This window comes from Phyllobates terribilis, unplaced genomic scaffold, assembly GCF_046119375.1.
Source record: "Phyllobates terribilis strain yellow unplaced genomic scaffold, ASM4611937v1 Scaffold_4__5_contigs__length_816908805, whole genome shotgun sequence".
Lineage (NCBI taxonomy): Eukaryota > Metazoa > Chordata > Amphibia > Anura > Dendrobatidae > Phyllobates > Phyllobates terribilis.
Window position 1 is genome coordinate 267,992,070 of NW_027362764.1, and position 18,075 is coordinate 268,010,144.

At 45.8% G+C, this 18,075-nt stretch overlaps 1 protein-coding gene across 1 annotated transcript in view; it reads right to left on the reverse strand.

Moving 5' to 3' along the window:
* Positions 1-429: 429 nt before the first annotated feature.
* The window catches only part of SFRP4 (secreted frizzled related protein 4), a 76,343-nt gene continuing 58,697 nt past the window's right edge, over positions 430-18,075 (reverse strand). The window contains exons 5-6 of the mRNA XM_073676606.1: positions 2,317-2,380; positions 430-1,064 (exon numbers count right to left, since the gene is read on the reverse strand). Of these exons, the coding sequence (XP_073532707.1) occupies positions 885-1,064; positions 2,317-2,380 (244 nt within the window). The 3' untranslated portion in view covers positions 430-884. The remainder of the gene's footprint in view (positions 1,065-2,316; positions 2,381-18,075) is intronic.

The following is an 18,075-nucleotide window of genomic DNA, read 5'->3' on the forward strand; positions in this document are numbered from 1 at the left end:
CAGACCCTGGGTTGTCAGTCCAACCCATCAGCGACCCATGGTTATGTGACAGGGCGCCGGTGGGCGGGATTAATGACACACTTCCGGCGCGGCCATGTTAAATGCTGCTGTCAGAGCTTGACAGCCGCATTTAACATGTTAACAGCCGCGGTTAGATCACGATTCCAGCCGCGGCTGTTAAGGGCACATGACCGCTGATCGGAAAGGTGCGGCTCATCGCCGGAGCCTGCGTCAAAAGGGGAGACACGCCATGCGCCGTACATGTATGGAACATGTCGTGAAGGGGTTACACTATTTTCAAACATACAGTATAATAAATGACTAAATTATTATAAAAAAATGCCCAGCTAATGATGAAGAGTCATATTACAGTTTAATAAGTTTATTATCATAATTGTTAAATATATTTAAACAACAGAGTCCAGCCTGAAGTACAATAGTAATAAAACTATAATATGGGGCACAAACCTCTTATGTGAACATATCAACATGCTTAAGCACAAGTGCAAAAACTTAGTTTATACAAGCTATCAAAGGAGGAAACAGATAACATATTTGCACCATAAATATAAAAGAAAATATTTTGAAGAATTTTATTTATAGATATGGTGCAAGTTATTTACTCCCACATTTGCACCAATTTTCCTTGATACAAACGTCTCAGTTTTTTTTCATACAAGCCCTAAACGTATGGGTTGTAGTGGTCAAAGTATGAAAAAAGCCAACATTGGTAATTAAAGTGCAGCAAATAAAAAGTCAATGCAGGATTCTGCATGTTATTTTTCCTGGTGGATGGGTTTAGGAATAATACGCTCTGCCACTGTAGCCAGCTAGTGACTGTCACCATGCAAATGGAATGTACTTTTGTGGAAACATAGAGCAACTTATATTCTCTTCTCTCTCTGCTCCTTCTTGGCTTTTACATTCTTTTTAGAGATCCTCGGAGGAGGGTTAGTGTTCTTTAAGTTCATCTTTGGGTTCCCACTACGACCAGTTCGCCCTGCATGTTTAATTTTTTCGTCTGCCGTTTTCACTTGCTGCTCTTGTAAGGTCTGCTCCCATCTCTAAATAGTTAAAAAAAAGAAAGAATTAATTGTGTGGACATCATACAAACCACAAAACCAGGATATAACAAATAACTTAAACTTTAATTTATAATAATAAAATACATACTGGTGTTTTATATTTACATACATCTTTCCATGCATTAAGTTAATTAACCTCTTCTAATTGTCATCATTTTTCATCAATTTTCAACCACCCCCTAAGGAAGCTGTTGTATACCAGTGGTGTATGTAGGGACTATCTGACCAACATTGACTTTGGATCTTCATTTGCAGCATAATAAAATTTACTAAATTATCTACTGTTATATATTCTAACCACTTCAATCTTTCATGGGATTCTCTGCTATTTTCATGTAATCTTGAACCTTCTTTATGATATGTTTAAATATTTATATCTTGGATTTTCTTGGATATTTCTTTGTTCTACTGTATATTGTGGGATAGGTTGTGCTTAAGTATAGCTTTATTTAGGAAGGCCGTTGTCCCATCTGTATCATGTTTGTCCATATGGTAGCGTGTTGACTTTATTATGAGTCACGGCTGTGAGGAGTTTATTTTATACTATATTATACTTTCAGGTGTTTTTAAACCATGTGTGGTTTTCTTTACAAGCTAATTATGCGTCATTAATAAATAACTGTGTTAATACTTTTCCAAGAATATTATGGATGTGCCTTTATCATATGCTGGTGTATCTTGATTCTCTTTTTAAATTGTCAATTTTCATTTTTGCTCTTTTGTTTTTTTCTTACTCTTCTTCAATCTTAAAGTCATAATTTTATTTTTTTTAATTACATAGCCTTATAGGGACTTGTTTTTATTGTGGGACAATTAGTCGTTTTAAATGACATGATTAATTTTACCATACGATGTAACCGGAATGGAAAAATAATTCCAAAAGCACTGAAATGGTGAACAAAATGCAATTCTGCCATTGTTTTGTGGGTGTCGTTTTTAATGGTGTTCATTGTGTGGTAAAAATGAGAAGTCAATCAGATTTCTAGATCAGTACAATTATTGTTGATAAGTAATGGAGTTTATCGAAGAGATACCTGCTAACAGTTTGTTTTAGAATACTTATCTTAACCTCTTAAGTAAGGTTCTACTCAGGGAATGGCACTAGGGAGCTTGTAGGCTCAGTCTCTGGGATCAGAATTGCCAATGCAGGAATTTCTGAAATATTGGGCTAGCTGGCATGCCATGCAAAATGTCAGGATTACCCTTACATTATAAAGGCCAGTAGCATTACCTTGAATCTCTTGTTTAATTGGTCTTTCCATTTTTCAACTAAACAGCCATCAAGAAGCATCATCCTAGAAATTAAATATAATAATTTACATACATATCATCATATCTAAATATAATTTTATTTAAGAATTTTCTAAGTGCAAAATATCCAGAAATGATGAGGGTCAAGTGAGGAACCTAAAAAAATACATTATAGACATTTGTGTACATAATTTAGTAGTTCATAGGGGTCCACTACTTTAAATGCATTTACTACAGTGGTCAGTATTGGGCTCTCTTCTTTTTAATATATTTATTAATGGCCTTGTTGAGGATTTATAGATTAGAATTTCCATAAATGCAGATGATACTTAACTTTGCAAAGCAATCAACACAAAGGAGGATAACTTAATATTACAGAGATATATCTGTAATATGGAGACTTGTGCTGAAAAATGGCAATTGAAGTTTGATGTATATAAATGTAAGGTCATGCATTTGGACTGAGGAAATAAAATGTACAATTATGTATTAAAGGGTAAAATAGTGGCTAAAACTGTCCCGAAATGCATTGGCAGACAAACTCAAGTTTAGTTGCAAACAAACCAGTGCCAAGCAAATTAAATCATCGGATACATTAAAAGAGGTATAGATGTTCAAGTACAAAGTCACTAGTGCTGCCACACTTAGAATAATCAGTACAATTTTGGGATCCAGTGTATAAGAAGGACATAGCTGAACTAGAGCTGTTGCAGACCACCGAGATTATTAAGGGAATGTGTGAACTGCATGCATTGATCCAGGGAACTAATCTAATTGCTATATGTGGAGTTGGGAAGGAAATTCTTCCCAAACAAGGACCAATTAGCTGCTGCCCCATGGGGTTTTTGCCTTCCTCTGTATAAAAATGTTAGGTGATAATTAGATCTCAATGATCTTCTTTCAAATATGAAACAATAAAAGTATGAAATATTAAAAAATTGGACCTATGGAGGCCTTAAAACAAAAAGTACCACAAGCTTAGAGTACCTTTAAAACCCTTGCCGATTCTTCGTAACAGTGTCCCCTGGCTTCCTCTTTTGCTGGCAGTGTCAGTTAACCATTTCAGCAGTCCATGATTGTTTGCAGTGGTAGCTTTCTGTCTGAGCTTGAAGAAAATGTCTTTCTGCCATTTCTTTAAGATCAGGTGAAGCATGACCACTGCTGCAAGTCAGTAGCATGGGTTTGTTTGCAAAAATCATCTGACACCCCCTGCTGGAAAAGTAAGCAGCAAGGAATCGGTGAGGTACACTGGCAGTAGTATAGAGGAGTGTCAGGGGTTAGGAAGATGAATAAGTATTTTTTTATCTTGTGCCATCATAGGCCCATTTTTAAAATAATTGTACCGTAATTATTAGAAAGCCCTTTAAAACTGACAATAGTTATTTGTCAGGAGGTACTAGTGATTTAAATTCACAGATAGTGTACATGTATGACCATCGGCGGAAGTGACATATTTAGTTGCTAGGTAGAAACTAGTGACATAGTGTTGAGATCGTGCATGGTCAGCATGCGTTCCACAGTGCTGGAAGTATGCGTTCCATCCGGCATGCGTTCCAAGAAGCAGAAAGTGTGTGTTCCACTGGTATAGCGGAATTATCTGTACTAGAGAGAGGATTGTCTTTTTGTCCTACATATAGGTACAAAACATTAACTATGGCTATGGAGTTACAGAGATTTTACTGTACACTAAGATTATTTGAAGTGTCTCAAAGAAAGTGAGTTTCAAATGCCTATTCTAATGTAAGGTGGAAATCACAACAAAAGGAAAATAGGTGTTTAATGCATGATCACTGAAGGCTACATCACTGGGACATAAATAACCATTAGAATGATGGTGCTGAGCCAGGAAATTTAAATGGAGCTTCAGTGTGCATGTGTGACCAAAACTCCAATGAAACTCTCCCACAATGGAAAGCTAGTTCTAGTAATTAGCAGAATTCTAGTGGTGCGTGTCTTATATATCATTCATTTATCACCTATCTCCTTCAATCGAAGTCTTCAAACAGAGGTTGGACAGATAGTTTAGCATTGATGAGGGGTTTGGGCGCAATGACCCCGGAGGTCCCTTCCAACATTCTATGATTCTATGATTCAATCCTGTGGTCAGGTGATAAATGCTTTTTGTGGACCAACCCCTATACCAGAAAAAAAGCATTTCTCTACATTGTCAAACAGATCTATATTAAAAGTTCACTAAACTGGTATTACTCAAACAGTTCTAACTAATTACAGAGCTGACACCAAAGAAAATCAACTGTAGATAAAGTTTATTTCTGACCTTTACAAAACCTTAGATGTAAAATCTGACAGTTATAAATGTGTAATTATCCAGTTCCTGTTTGGATTTGTGTCTGACAGCATGTTCTAGCATGTTGGCATAAAGTTAAGAATAAGTCTATTGCTATAGAGTTGTTATGGTCTAAAAAATAATGTTTATTTAGTCGAGAACTAAAAGTATTCTAGGTTAGTAATGTACATCCTGTTAAAGTTCCCTCCCTGAGATTAGGTGATGGAAAGTACAGCTAGAGACTTGTAGAGTATGTGATTATACTCTTGCATCCATATTACAGCTTATATGTACAGTATGTGTTGTATACATATGATTGAAGCACAGTGTTTGCAGGTTCTAGCTTATATTTAAGATATAACAAGTCTTGTGTGAGGATAACATCTAGGCGATTCTGTCATTATTTTTACACTGCTAAAGAGATTTTCCACCTATAATGTATTTTGACCGTCACAAACCCTGGCACCAGAAGTGGTTCTCCCCTGCTGCTCCTGATCTTTGTAGATAAACTGCAGCGATGACATCACAACTACAGGACTCGGGACTGCAGCAGATAATCTAGGCTGAATAGTCTTATGCTGACTATAACATAATCGCTGAGCCTTGTGATTGGCTACAGTGGTCATGAACTATTCAGTGGTGAAGTCACTGGTGCAGCTGATCAATAAAGATTGGGAACAGCAGCGGAGAGGCAATGCTGCAGAAGGGGTTGATGAGTCTAGCTGATTTTATTATCTTTATCTAAAGCAATCTCATGGGTTTAATAAAATCTATGAATGAAAACCCCCTTGAAACATAATCTGAAAAAGGAGTACACAGTATAGACAGTAAAAGGTACTACTGCATACCAGCTAAATCTATTCAAAAAAGATACTCTTACAGTATAATACATATTGCTATCAATAGGCTATGGACATGTTACATGCCTTAGTAATGATTAAACACAGTGTAGAACTAGCCTTACACACAGATGGGAACAATATGTATTTCTTCTGCCAATTATATTTAAACAAAATTCAACTAATAGCAATAAAGTATAAGGTTGATTTATGTTCATTTAAAAAATTATTGCAGCAATGCAAAAGTGAATTCGGTGGAATTAAAATAGATGGCCCATCACTCTTAGGCCACTACTGCATCAGTATGGGTATGACAAAGCCAGGAGTGTGAAACTTGGCACTCACAGGTAATATTTCATAATAGTAGTCAAAAAGGAACTGAGTATTACAACGTAGACGTTTCGGTCCCAAGGATCTTCATCAGTATTCTCTATAAAGTTATAATGACACTATGAACAAAAGGTATAATATAATTCTTTCAGCTTCAAAGCAAAATATCTAGAAACATCAAAAGGCAAATTATACCATATAATGTAAAGCTGTAGATTGCCCACAACACATTGGTAAATAGACATATAAGGTATCCTAATAATATAGGAAAGGCGCACCTACCTGACTACTTGAGTGAGAGGAAATATAAAGGTAAAGAAAGGACGCTGTGTCCCACAGGGAAAACAGTTCTGTAGAGAAGTTAAGTAAATTAGGAGAAAGTGGCAGAGAGCCAATAAGAAAAGATATGATACGGCTGGCGGCGGAAGTGACATATTTAGTTGCTAGGTAGAAAAGAGTGACATAGTGTTGAGAGCGCACATGGTCAGCGTGCGTTCCACAGTGTTGGAAGTATGTGTTCCACTCGGCGTGTGTTCCAAGAAGCAGGAACTGCGCGTTCCACTGGGTGCTGAATGAACTTTAGCGAGACTAATAGGCAATAGAGTCGAGACAGATGGTTGGTGGAAGACATCACACCGTGGAGAGCCACAGAATAGTAGATAATTAACCCTTTGGGGGATATATAACTTTAATACTGGGTCTAAAAGAGAAGGGAGACAAATTATTAGTAATACATATTATTAGAAATCATACTAGATAGATCATCTAGTTTCTATATAGTTTCTAGATCATCATCATAGATATATATTGAATCAATCAGAACAGATACCATTAGTGTTGAGAGAGCACTAAAATGCTCGGGTCCTCGAAGCTCGGGCCGAGCTCGCCGTGATACTCAGGTGCTCGACCCGAGCAACGAGCCCAATGTTAGTCTATGGGAGACCCGAGCATTTTTGCGGCAGCACCCCCGGCAGTCTTTTAAAAGCCTAACAAGTGCCCAAAAACGATAGTGACGATGCTCAAATGACATGGGGACAGCATGGGGATCGCGCCAGGAAGCATTTCTGACCCCCAGGTCACTGCTGTCAACAACGTGGTCAGAGGTATTAAGCCACTTTTAAGGGCTCACAATAAAAAGTTCAAAAACGAAACTGAAACTGCTTTCCTGTGAAATATGTTAAGGAAGTTCTTTTCCAGGGTAAAGACTTGTGCATAAGGTAAAATAAATACCCCCCCCAAAAAATACTCCTCCACACCTTGGGCTATGTTCACAAGTAGCATTTTTTATGCGCTGTTGCACTTTTGTATTGCTTTCAACCGTGACAAATGCATTCACCGGGAAATGTCATTTTAACATTTTACAACCTTATCTGGCCATGTGCTGTGTGACACATGCATACAGTGCTGAAAAGACATGGGAACAGCATGGGGAAGACCCGTGGAAGCATCTCTGACACCCAGGTCACTGCCTAAAAGTGTGCCCATCAGAAGTGATCCTTGCCGCATCAGAAGATGCAGACTTGCAGCTATCCCCGTGCAAGTCCTTGTCCCAGGGCAGTGTTCAATTGTACCTACCCCATTCCTTGCAATGCAAGCGCAAATATGCAGCCAACCACCCACCCACCCACAGGCTGCAATACTATACTGCTAGCTTGCACTTGAAATGGGGCCTTTTAGATTGGAGGAGGCCGAAGCTGGCTACTACCTCATGGCTGCTTTGGCAGCGAGGTATCCATACTCAGTCCCCAGCCTCCCGGCGGCCGGGTGTCCACGCTCGGTCCCCAGCCGCCAGGGGGCAGCCGGGTGTCCATACTCAGTCCCCAGCCGCCCCGCGGCCGTGTGTCCACACACGGTTCCCAGCCGCCTGGGGGCGGCCGGGTGTCCATAAATGGTCCCCAGCCACCCCTATTTCTCCTGTCACCTTCCCACGCACTTTTCTTATCCTGGCCTGCTTTAGGGCAGCATTGGACGAGCCCACCAGAGAACCAGACTCCTCCGGTGGGCCCTGGCTTCTCCATCAGGGAAGTTGAGAGCGCCAAGGTGAGGAGCATGATGATGATGATAGAAGTTAGCATCTGCTTTGTTTTCTTGGAATGCAAGTGTAAGTGTGCAGCCTGCCACCCACCCACCCCCAGGCTGCAATACCATACTGCTAGCTTGCACTTGAAATGGGGCCTTTTAGTTTGGAGGAGGCCGAAGCTGGCCATTACCTCATGGCTGCTTCGGCAGCGAGGTATCCATACTCAGTCCCCAGCCGCCCCTATTTGTCCCGGTGTGCCTTAAACATAAGATTAAGCGCGCATACCAAAACATTTCCTGTGCCCTCCCCAGTGCATTTAGTGGGAAGGACAGCCTATTCCGCTGTAGTGTATGCATGCCAAACCCATGTTCATGGTAGATGCGAGGATGCCTCCCACCCTGCACTTGTCGTTGCAGACTTGCAACTATCCCCGTTCAAGTCCTTGTCCCAGGGCCGTGTTCAATTGTACCTCTCCCATTACTTGCAATGCAAGCGCAAGTATGCAGCATGACACCCACCCAACCCCAGGCTGCAATACCATACTGCTAGCTTGCACTTGAAATTGGGTCTTTTAGGCATGTGGAGGCGGAATCTGGCCACAACGTCATGGCTGCGTTGGCGGCCTGGTATCCATACTCAGTCACCAGCCACCCGGCGGCCGCGTGTCTACACTCGGTCCCCAGCCGCCAGGGGGCGGCCGGGTGTCCCTACTCGGTCCCCAGCCGCCCCGCGGCCGGGTGTCCACACACGGTCCCCAGCCGCCCCGCGGCCGGGTGTCCACACACGGTCCCCAGCCACTTGGGGGCAGCCGGGTGTCCATAAACGGTCCCCAGCCGCCCCATTTCTCCTTGGAACATCCCCCCACACACTTTTCTTAGCCAGGCCTGCTTTGGGCAGCATTTGACGAGCTCACCAGAGAACCAGACTCCGGTGGGCCCTGGCTTCTTCATCAGGGGAGTTGAGAGTGCCAAGGTGAGGAGCATGATGATGATGATAGAAGTTAGCCTCTGCTTTGTTTTCTTGGAATGCAAGCGCATGTATGTAGTAGCGGCTAGGCCTGAGGTGGCCAGCGTTTTGGCGCATATCCTACCTCCTCCGAGGATTGCTGGATGTTTTCCTGCTACTATCCCAAGTCTATGACTCCCATTAAAACAAAGCTTCAGGTGATAAATGATGGATGAGGTAGGAGAAAGAGCAGGAGGAACAGGGACCACTCACATCAATATCAGGCCAGTCAACCACATATGTCTTGTAGGATATGTTTCTGTAACAAAAGGAGCGGTTCGGCTACACAGTTATAGGGCATACAGTGAATGCAATGCCTACCAAAAATTTCGAGGCACTCCAATGCCCCATTTATAGCAACTGGGTCTCCTGTACACTGTTGGCCTAAGCAGTGAATGGAAGGCTTTCCAAAAATTATGAGGAACTGCAATGCCCCTTGAAACAGACGTGGATTACAGCGTACTAAAAACCTTCTACCCATTATTGGGGAGTGGGTCTCCCTTAGTTTTCACCTTTGCATTGAAAAGCAAAGGCTGACTAAAATTAGGAGGAAATGCAATGCCCGTTGGAAGAGTCGTGGAGGTTAGAGGTAATTAAAAACAACATTTCAATGCCCCTTGGAAGAGCTGTGGAGTTCAGAGTGGCTTAAGAAGACGCTTTTAATGCCCCTTTGAAGAGGCGTGGAGGTCACAGTAGCTTAACAAGACGGTTTTAATGCCCCTCGGAAGAGACATGGAGGTCACAGTAGCTTAACAAGATAGTTTGAATGCCCCTCGGAAGAGACGTGGAGGTCACAGTAGCTTAACAAGACGGTTTTAATTCCCCTTGGAAAAGTGGTGGAAGTCACAATAGCTTAACAAGACGGTTTTAATGCCCCTCGGAAGAGATGTGGAGGTCCCAGTAGCTTAACAAGACGGTTTTAATGCCCCTCGGAAAAGTGGTGGAGGTTGCAGTAGCTTAACAAGACGGTTTTAATGCCCCTTGGAAAAGTGGTGGAGGTCACAGTAGCTTAACAAGACGGTTAAAATGCGCTTCGGAAGAGACGTCGAGGTCCCAGTAGCTTAACAAGACGGTTTTAATGCCCCTTGGAAGAGTGTAGGAGGTCACAGTAGCTTAACAAGACGATTTTAATGCCCCTCGGAAAAGTGGTGGAGGTGGCAGTAGCTTAACAAGACGGTTTGAATGCCCCTTGAAAAAGTGGTGGAGGTCGCAGTAGCTTAACAAGACGGTTTGAATGCCCCTTGGAAAAGTGGTGGAGGTCGCAGTAGCTTAACAACACGGTTTGAATGCCCCTTGGAAGAGACGTGGAAGTTCCAGTAGCTTAACAAGATGGTTTTAATGCCCCTCGAAAGAGACGTGGAGGTCACAGTAGCTTAACAAGATGGTTTTAATGCCCCTCGGAAGAGTGGTGGAGGTCGCAGCAGCTTAACAAGACAGTTTTAATGCCCCTTGGAAAAGTGGTGGAGGTCGCAGTAGCTTAACAAAACGGTTTGAATGCCCCTTGGAAGAGACGTAGAGGTCCCAGTAGCTTAACAAGACGGTTTTAATGCCCCTTGGAATAGTGGTGGAGGTCACAGTAGCTTAACAAGACGGTTTTAATGCCCCTTGGAAAAGTGGTGGAGGTCACAGTAGCTTAACAAGACGGTTTTAATGCCCCTTGGAAAAGTGGTGGAGGTCACAGTAGCTTAACAAGATGGTTTTAATGCCCCTTGGAAAAGTGGTGGAGGTCACAGTAGCTTAACAAGACGGTTTTAATGCCCCTTACAAGAGCCATACAGTACAGCATCTTAAAAATATTGTTCCCATTATTGGGGAGTGGGTCTCCCACAGTCTTTTCTTATGCCTTCCAAGCAAAAGCTGACAAAAATAAGGACAGAGGAACTTTCAATAATGGCAACATGGACCACGGTCACCCTGGAGGTATAGTGGTGGTGGAGGCTGATGATAAGGAGAAGAACATAAAACAGCCGAAATGAGGAAGCGTATACCCATGTGTGGGTGTGAAGCGGTGCATGTGAATATACCTCCCGAAATAACACAGTGGATTTGACTTTATGTTACTCTGCTGTCATTTGGTGGTGATGAGAAGTCTGGCCCAATCCAGCCCTTGTTCATTTTGATAAGGGTCAGCTTATCAGCATTGTCAGTTGAAAGACGAGTGCGCTTATCAGTTATAATTCCCCCAGTGGCACTAAAAACACGCTCCGATAACACGCTAGCGGCAGGGCAGGCCAGGAACTCCAAGGTATACAGAGCGAGTTCATTCCAAGTGTCCAGCTTGGATACCCAATAATTAAAAGGCACAGAGGAATCACGGAGGACACTGGTACGGTCGGCAAGGTACTCCCTCACCATCTTTTGAAACTTTCCATTCCTTGTGAGAGTACCCCACGCCTCAGGGTCTGTCCGAAGGGAGGGTATGAGAAAACTGTCCCAGAACGTTGACAGTGTTTCCCTGCCTCTGCTGGATTGGAGTTGTGTCTCTCTCACATGTACACCTTGGTTGGGCAACGAACTGTGACCTCTGCTGCTAGCGTGCTCAGATGGGAATTTTTTTAACAGTTCTGCAGCAAGGGCCTACTGGTACTGCCCCATTTTTGTAGACCTCTCCACCTCAGGAATAAGAGAGTGAAAGTTCTCCTTGTAGCGGGGGTCTAAAAGTGTCACCAACTAGTAATGACTGTCACCCAACATTTTGACAACGCGAGGGTCACGGTTAAGGCAGTGTAACATAAAGTCAGCCATGTGTGCCAGACTGGTAACGGGCAAGACATCCGTGTACTCACCAAGATGACGACTGACCATGCTCTCCTCCTCCTCCTCCTCCCCCCTGTCCTCAGGCCACACACGCTGAACCGACGGTATGACAGTTGTACAGGTACTACCGTCTACAGCGCATGATTCAAGCTCCTGTTCTTCCTCCTCCTCCTCTCCCTCATTGTCCCGTAATGCACATTGGAATGAGATGAGGCTGGGCTGTGTGTAATCGACCGCTACGGCTTCTTGATCCATCTCATCATACTCAAGCTGCAATGCCTCCTCTTTAATTCTCTGCAGAGAGCGTTGCAAAAGACGGACAAGTGGAATGCTGATGCTAATGATGGCGTCATCGCCACTCACCATCTTGGTGGACTTCTCAAAGTTTGTCAAGATGGTACATATGTCAGACATCCAGGTCCGCTCCTGAGGTCTTATGTGTGGAGTCTGACCTGAATATCGACGGCCTTGTTGCAGCTGGTACTCCACAACTGCTCTCTTCTGCTCACAAATCCTTTGCAACATGTGGAGGGTAGACTTCCAATGTGTGGGGACATCACACACCAGTCGGTGTGACGGAAGCTGCAAACGCTGCTGCAACACAGCAAGGGCGGCGGAAGCTGTAGCCGACTTGCGAAAATGGGCTGACAGGCGGCGTACTTTGACGAGCAGATCTGGCAACTCGGGGTACGATTTAAGAAACCGCTGAACCACGAGGTTAAGCACATGAGCCAGGCATGGTACGTGTGTGATCTCGCCTAGCCTCAGAGCCGCCACCTGGTTACGGCCATTGTCACACACGACCATGCCTGGATGTAGGTTCAGCGGTGTCAGCCACAGATCTGCCTGCTCTTTCACAGCTGTCGACAACTCACAAGCAGTGTGAGGTTTCTCACCTAAGCTTATGAGCTTCAGCACAGCCTGTTGCCGCTTGGCGGAGGCAGTACTGCAGTGCTTCCAGCTTGTAACTGATGTGGTGATATCTGATATGGAGGCTGAACATGAGGAGGAGGAGGAGGATGATGCGCAGGAGCTGTACACTGTGGGGGCAACTCTGACTGACATAGGGCCCGCAATCCTCGGTGTGGGGAGGATGTGTTCCATCCCAAGGTCCGACTGGGTCCCGGCTTCCACTATGTTTACCCAGTGTACCATCAGGGAGATGTACCGTCCCTGGCCACAAGCACTTGTCCACGTGTCTGTTGTCAGGTGGACTCTCCCAGTAACTGCGTTGTTGAGGGCACGGCAGATGTTTTGGGACACGTGCTAGTGTAGTGTGTAGGCTGGAGACTGAGTACCGAGGGACGGCCACCGCCATAAGGTTGCGGAAGGATTCCGTCTCCACCAGCCTAAAAGGCAGCATTTCCAACGCAAGCAGTCATGAAATGTGCGACTTTAGGACTGTGGCCTGTGGGGCGTTAGCTGCGAATTTCCACTTTCATTCAAAGGTCTGGGATATGGACAATTGAACGCTGCGGTGGGACGTGGACGTGGACGTTGATGCTGTTTCTTGAGAAACTGCCATAACAAGTGAAGACTGAGAGGAGGGGGCATCTTTGCATGCATTATGGACAGGGGATTGCCTTGCACACACAACAGGGGGTTCTATTGCACGCACAACAGCGGAAGAAGCAGTGGTGACACCCGCTGTCACGGGTTGTGGACCCTGGGGTTCGCCCCACAAAGTCGGGTGCTTTGTTGCCATGTGCCTGATCATGCTGGTGGTGATCAGGCTGGTTGTTTTGTCACCCCTGCTGATGCTGGCGTGGTAGGTGGTACAAATGGCCTTTTTGGGGTTATCAGCAGAGTCTTTAAAAAAATTCCAGACTTTGGAAGACCTACAGGCTGTACTGGCAACGTCCCTCGTGTTGGTGTTACGGGGAACTGTTGCCTGCCTTCTGTGTGCAGCCACCACACTGCTTCTTCCTGCCTTTTGGGGTACTCTGCCTCCCTCACCCTGTGTGCTGCTGGCCTTGCTCTGCGTGCCCTCCTGCCACGTTGGGTCAGTTACTAGGTCATCCACCACCTCCTCCTCTTCCACTTGCGCACCACGATCCTCCTCCTCACTTCCTGGTAATTGTGTCTCGTCATCGTCCACCTCTTGTGACAAATTGCCAGCATCGACTTCCTGTGGCCATGGCTGTTCAAATATTTGGGCATCGCTACATGGGTTCTCCTCTTCCACCACTTCAAGCGCAGCAGGCAAGGGACACAAATCTGGAAATGGACCAGTGAACAGCTCTTCAGAGTGTCCAAGTGTGGGATCAGTTGCTGTCTGATGACACTCGGCATGGTGGGAGGAAGGAGCATCAGGGTGAGGAGGAGTATGCGGTCGAGACTCACGGCTACTAAGAGTTGACCGTGTGGAAGACAGACCGGAGGTGGTTGTGCCCAGGTAACTGGAAGTATTATCTGCTATCCAATTAATAACCTGTTCACACTGATCAGTTCGCAATACTGGTGTTGTTCTGTGCTTCCCTAGTACTTCAGTCAAGAAGTGGGAGCGAGAAGATGTGGCTGTTGGTTGTGGCACATTTTCACCTTGGCCATGGCCCCGTCCTCTGCACGCGCCATCACAAGAACGTCCAGTTCCACGTCCCTTGCCACGCGCCTTGCCCATTGTAAAGGAAGTAAAATAGCTTACACTCGCACTATCAATGGAAAAAGGGTAATAAAAAGTAGATTAGAACCGTGGAAGAGGAAAACCACAGTTCTATTTCTCTGGCCTACACCCGACTCTTTTAAACAATCTGAAAAATCAGGGAGACCCTATTAGTTTTTTTTTACGGCAAAAAATGCCAAAAGCAGGATAATAGAGATTTTTTACCGTGGAACAGCAAAACCACAGTTATAATTTACTGGTGTATACCAGACTTTTTTAAATAGATATATTTGCGGCTGAACAGTGAGCGACACACTCAAACTGTTTTTTTTTTAGATGTAAATGGCCCAAAAGTGGATACTACAGAGGTTTGAACCGTGGAACTGCAAAACCGCACTTCTGTTTCTCTGGCCTACACCAGACTAATTTCAACAGATATATTTGTGTCTGAAAAATCAGGGAGACACTATTAGCTTTTTTTTTTATGGCAAAAAATGCCAAAAGCAGGATAATAGAGATTTTTTACCGTGGAACAGCAAAACCACAGTTATAATTTACTGGTGTATACCAGACTTTTTTAAATATATATATTTGCGGCTGAACAGTGAGCGACACACTCAAACTGTTTTTTTTTAGATACAAATGGCCCAAAAGTGGATAATACAGAGGTTTGAACCGTGGAACTGCAAAACCACACTTCTGTTTCTCTGGCCTACACCAGACTATTTTCAACAGATATATTTGTGTCTGAAAAATCAGGGAGACACTATTAGTTTTTTTTTACGGCAAAAAATGCCAAAAGCAGGATAATAGAGATTTTTTACCGTGGAACAGCAAAACCACAGTCATAATTTACTGGTGTATACCAGACTATTTTCAACAGATATATATACACTTTTTTTTTGGGGGGGGGACACCAAAAGGTTAATAAGACGGGTATTTTTACAGTGTGGAGGAGGAAGAAAAAAAGAGGATTTAGATGAAAAAAAAAAGGATTTTTCCTGGCCCAAGAGACCTGGGGCTAAGTCCAGCAATTTCAGCAACAGGAGCACACAGGACTGTAATGCAGCGTTTGCTTGTATAACCACTGCGTCTCCTATACAGCCTGCCTGCCTGATATCTGGGATGGATATTAGTCCTGAGAAGGACTGTTTTTTGATCTGGCAGCCTTTACAGACCCTACACTAACTATTTCGCAGGATATATCTCTCCTTAAATCAGCAGCGCTATCCCTACACTGTCTGATCCCAGCCGTCTGTGTCCAAGATGGCGGCGCCCCGTTTTAAATACTCGAGATGATGCCGTGCGGCCAGCCAATCAATGTAATGCCCACAACCAACATGGCTGCGGCATTACAGTGACTGGCTGGCAATCCCCGCATGTTCATTGGCTCTGTAAAGAGCGCCAAACATGCAGGGCGGAGACCCGAGCTCCCGCCCGAGTAACCCGGAAATGCTCGGTGCTCACCGAACATCCCGAGTAGCGTGATGCTCGTGCGAGTGACGCGCCCCCTGGGCCATATTCTTTAGGGGGAATATCCGGAGCCGGATCAGATGGGGGTTGTAGTCTTCCGAGTGGCTGTGACCCGGTCCGTGCCCAGGGTGTCAAACTCAGTTGTATGTGGCAGTCCTACAGATGTTAATAAGTTCTTAATGTCGACTACGCCACCCGTTGTATTGCGGTCACTATGGCCGCCGCTGCAGCAGGGTCCGCTGAGGCTGATGGTGTTGGTGCAGCTATTGATGGTATAACCCCCAACGGGTGGGGTATAGCCTCAGGGGGTCAGGTGCAGAGGATGGGGGTTGTGGTGGTGCAGCATAGATGGTAATGAAGACAGAGTCAGGTTTGCAGTTTAGGGTATTTACTCACTGCTGATGTTCCGGTCACTCCAGCTTCAAGTGACCTCCCGAGCCGTGCTGCATCCACCAGGTCCTGGATCCAGCCAACCCCCAAGCGAGTCCGGAGTGTGACCCTGAGCTCTCCTTCTGTCCTTTCACTGGCCGTCCCCACTATTGATCCACCCAGGTCCAGCTCCCTCGGGCCTTCTGTTGGGAGACCCTTGGCCTTGGGTTCCCTGACCCTCCACGTGGTATGCCTTCGTGGTGGATGTGGTGGGTGGCCGTGGCAGACGCTGCCCACGGCCTCCGGTCTCTGGCTGGGGTGTGTTTTTGCCCCCACCAGCTTGGGTTCCGGTACCCTAATGCCGACTCTTCACCCGTTGATTGGATTTGGGGTCTCAGAGTCCTCTCTTCTGCTTCCCCCTCTGGGTCTCTCTTACTTTCTCCTCTCTCTCTCTCTGGGGCTTCTCTGCTCCTCTTCCTCTGCTCTGCTCTGACAAAAGGCTGACAGACTGACCCTGTTCTTTGATGGTGCCCACCTTATATACACCCTCTATGTGTGAGCTCAGGTGACCAGCACCCAATGAGCTCCTATCTTTATCCAGGCTGCTCCCCCTATCTGCCCCTACACTACTTGGGATGTACCACCCCCCTCCCACTCCAGCCAGGAACAGACTCGGTCGTACCTGCACATTTCTAAGTGGGAGTACCGTCGGCCTGTTCCTCGGAAATGGGATGTATGTAGTGCATGCAGCCTACCGAGCTCAGTTCCACACTCCATCCTTACCCGGGAGTGGAATATCACACCTCTGGGTTGAGGTGCAATACCCCTGTAGCAGCCGAATCCTCAGGGTGCTACATTCCCCCCTGGTAAATCACAGCACGTCCTCGGGCTGTAAGACAAAACACCAAAACATACAAATTTTTGCATAAACATATAAAACATATAAAACATTATATATATATAAAACATTCTCGTCGCCTCTGGCTCCTCCTCCGGTCACTGTGCAACGTGTGACCGGGTAAAGTGCGACAGTCTCTCTGGAAAACTGGTTTTCCTATAAAACCGGTAGGGGGCGCTTTAGGACGCGCAACTATTTACAGGGATATGGCCGCTCTCAGTCCTCGGCCAGGTATTAGGGAGGAATGACCGCTCTCAGTCCTCGGTCAGTGGGAATTAAGGGAAATACGGGTGACAGTTCACACATGCTGGTCCCAACGGGGACTATATTAGCAACAACAGTTTCAGTTTCAGTTTACGGTTTCAGTTTACTGTGCCCCGACGGGCAACTATATACAGCTTCTGCTTCGCTGTCCTTAGCGACGGCGTCCTCCTGCTCTTGCTTTTTGGTTACCTTTGGCTCTAGTTTCAGACCCGTCCGGGTCCTCTTGTTCTTCCTCCTCACACCGCAGCTCTTCCTCCGTCAGGCGATGCACATGGAGGGCGTAGGGACCTTTGGCACACTTGTGCCGGGTGAAGGTGACCTCGTCCCCGATGTAAAGGTCACGACCTCTGTGTCCCTCCGGTAGGTGGGACTCAACGTCTCTCCTGGTTACGAAGACGTCGCCTAGGGTGTGGTGGTCTCGGATGAAGCCCCACCCATGCTGCAGATTAAACTTTATCACAGTCCCGGTGGTGCGGGGACTATGCGCTGCACGGGGGTCTCTCCTGGCCCGGCTCTTCTGCTCTGCGCTCCTTACTTGAGCTAGCTGTTCCCGGACCCGCCTCTCTCTCCGCTCCCTCTCGAAGTCCTCGAGCTGTTGGCGGCAGCACTCAGCACGCTCCGCTGCAGCTGCCCAAGTCTCTTGAGTGAACCCCATGAGATCTTCTCCGGTGGGGTCCCACTCAAACTGCGCTTCTGCTAGCGGGGGCGAGATCCTCTTTACGGGCTTTGGAGCCGGGATCAGGGGTTCATCCAGGGGTCTCTCTCTCCGGAGTCGGGGATGGTGAAACTCCGGTGGCCATATAAATGGCTGCCCACCCGGGCACGTATGCTGGGCGTACAGGTCCTCTCCCAGATGCGGCACTCTTGGTCTCATGGGCGCGGTGGTGGTGGCGCC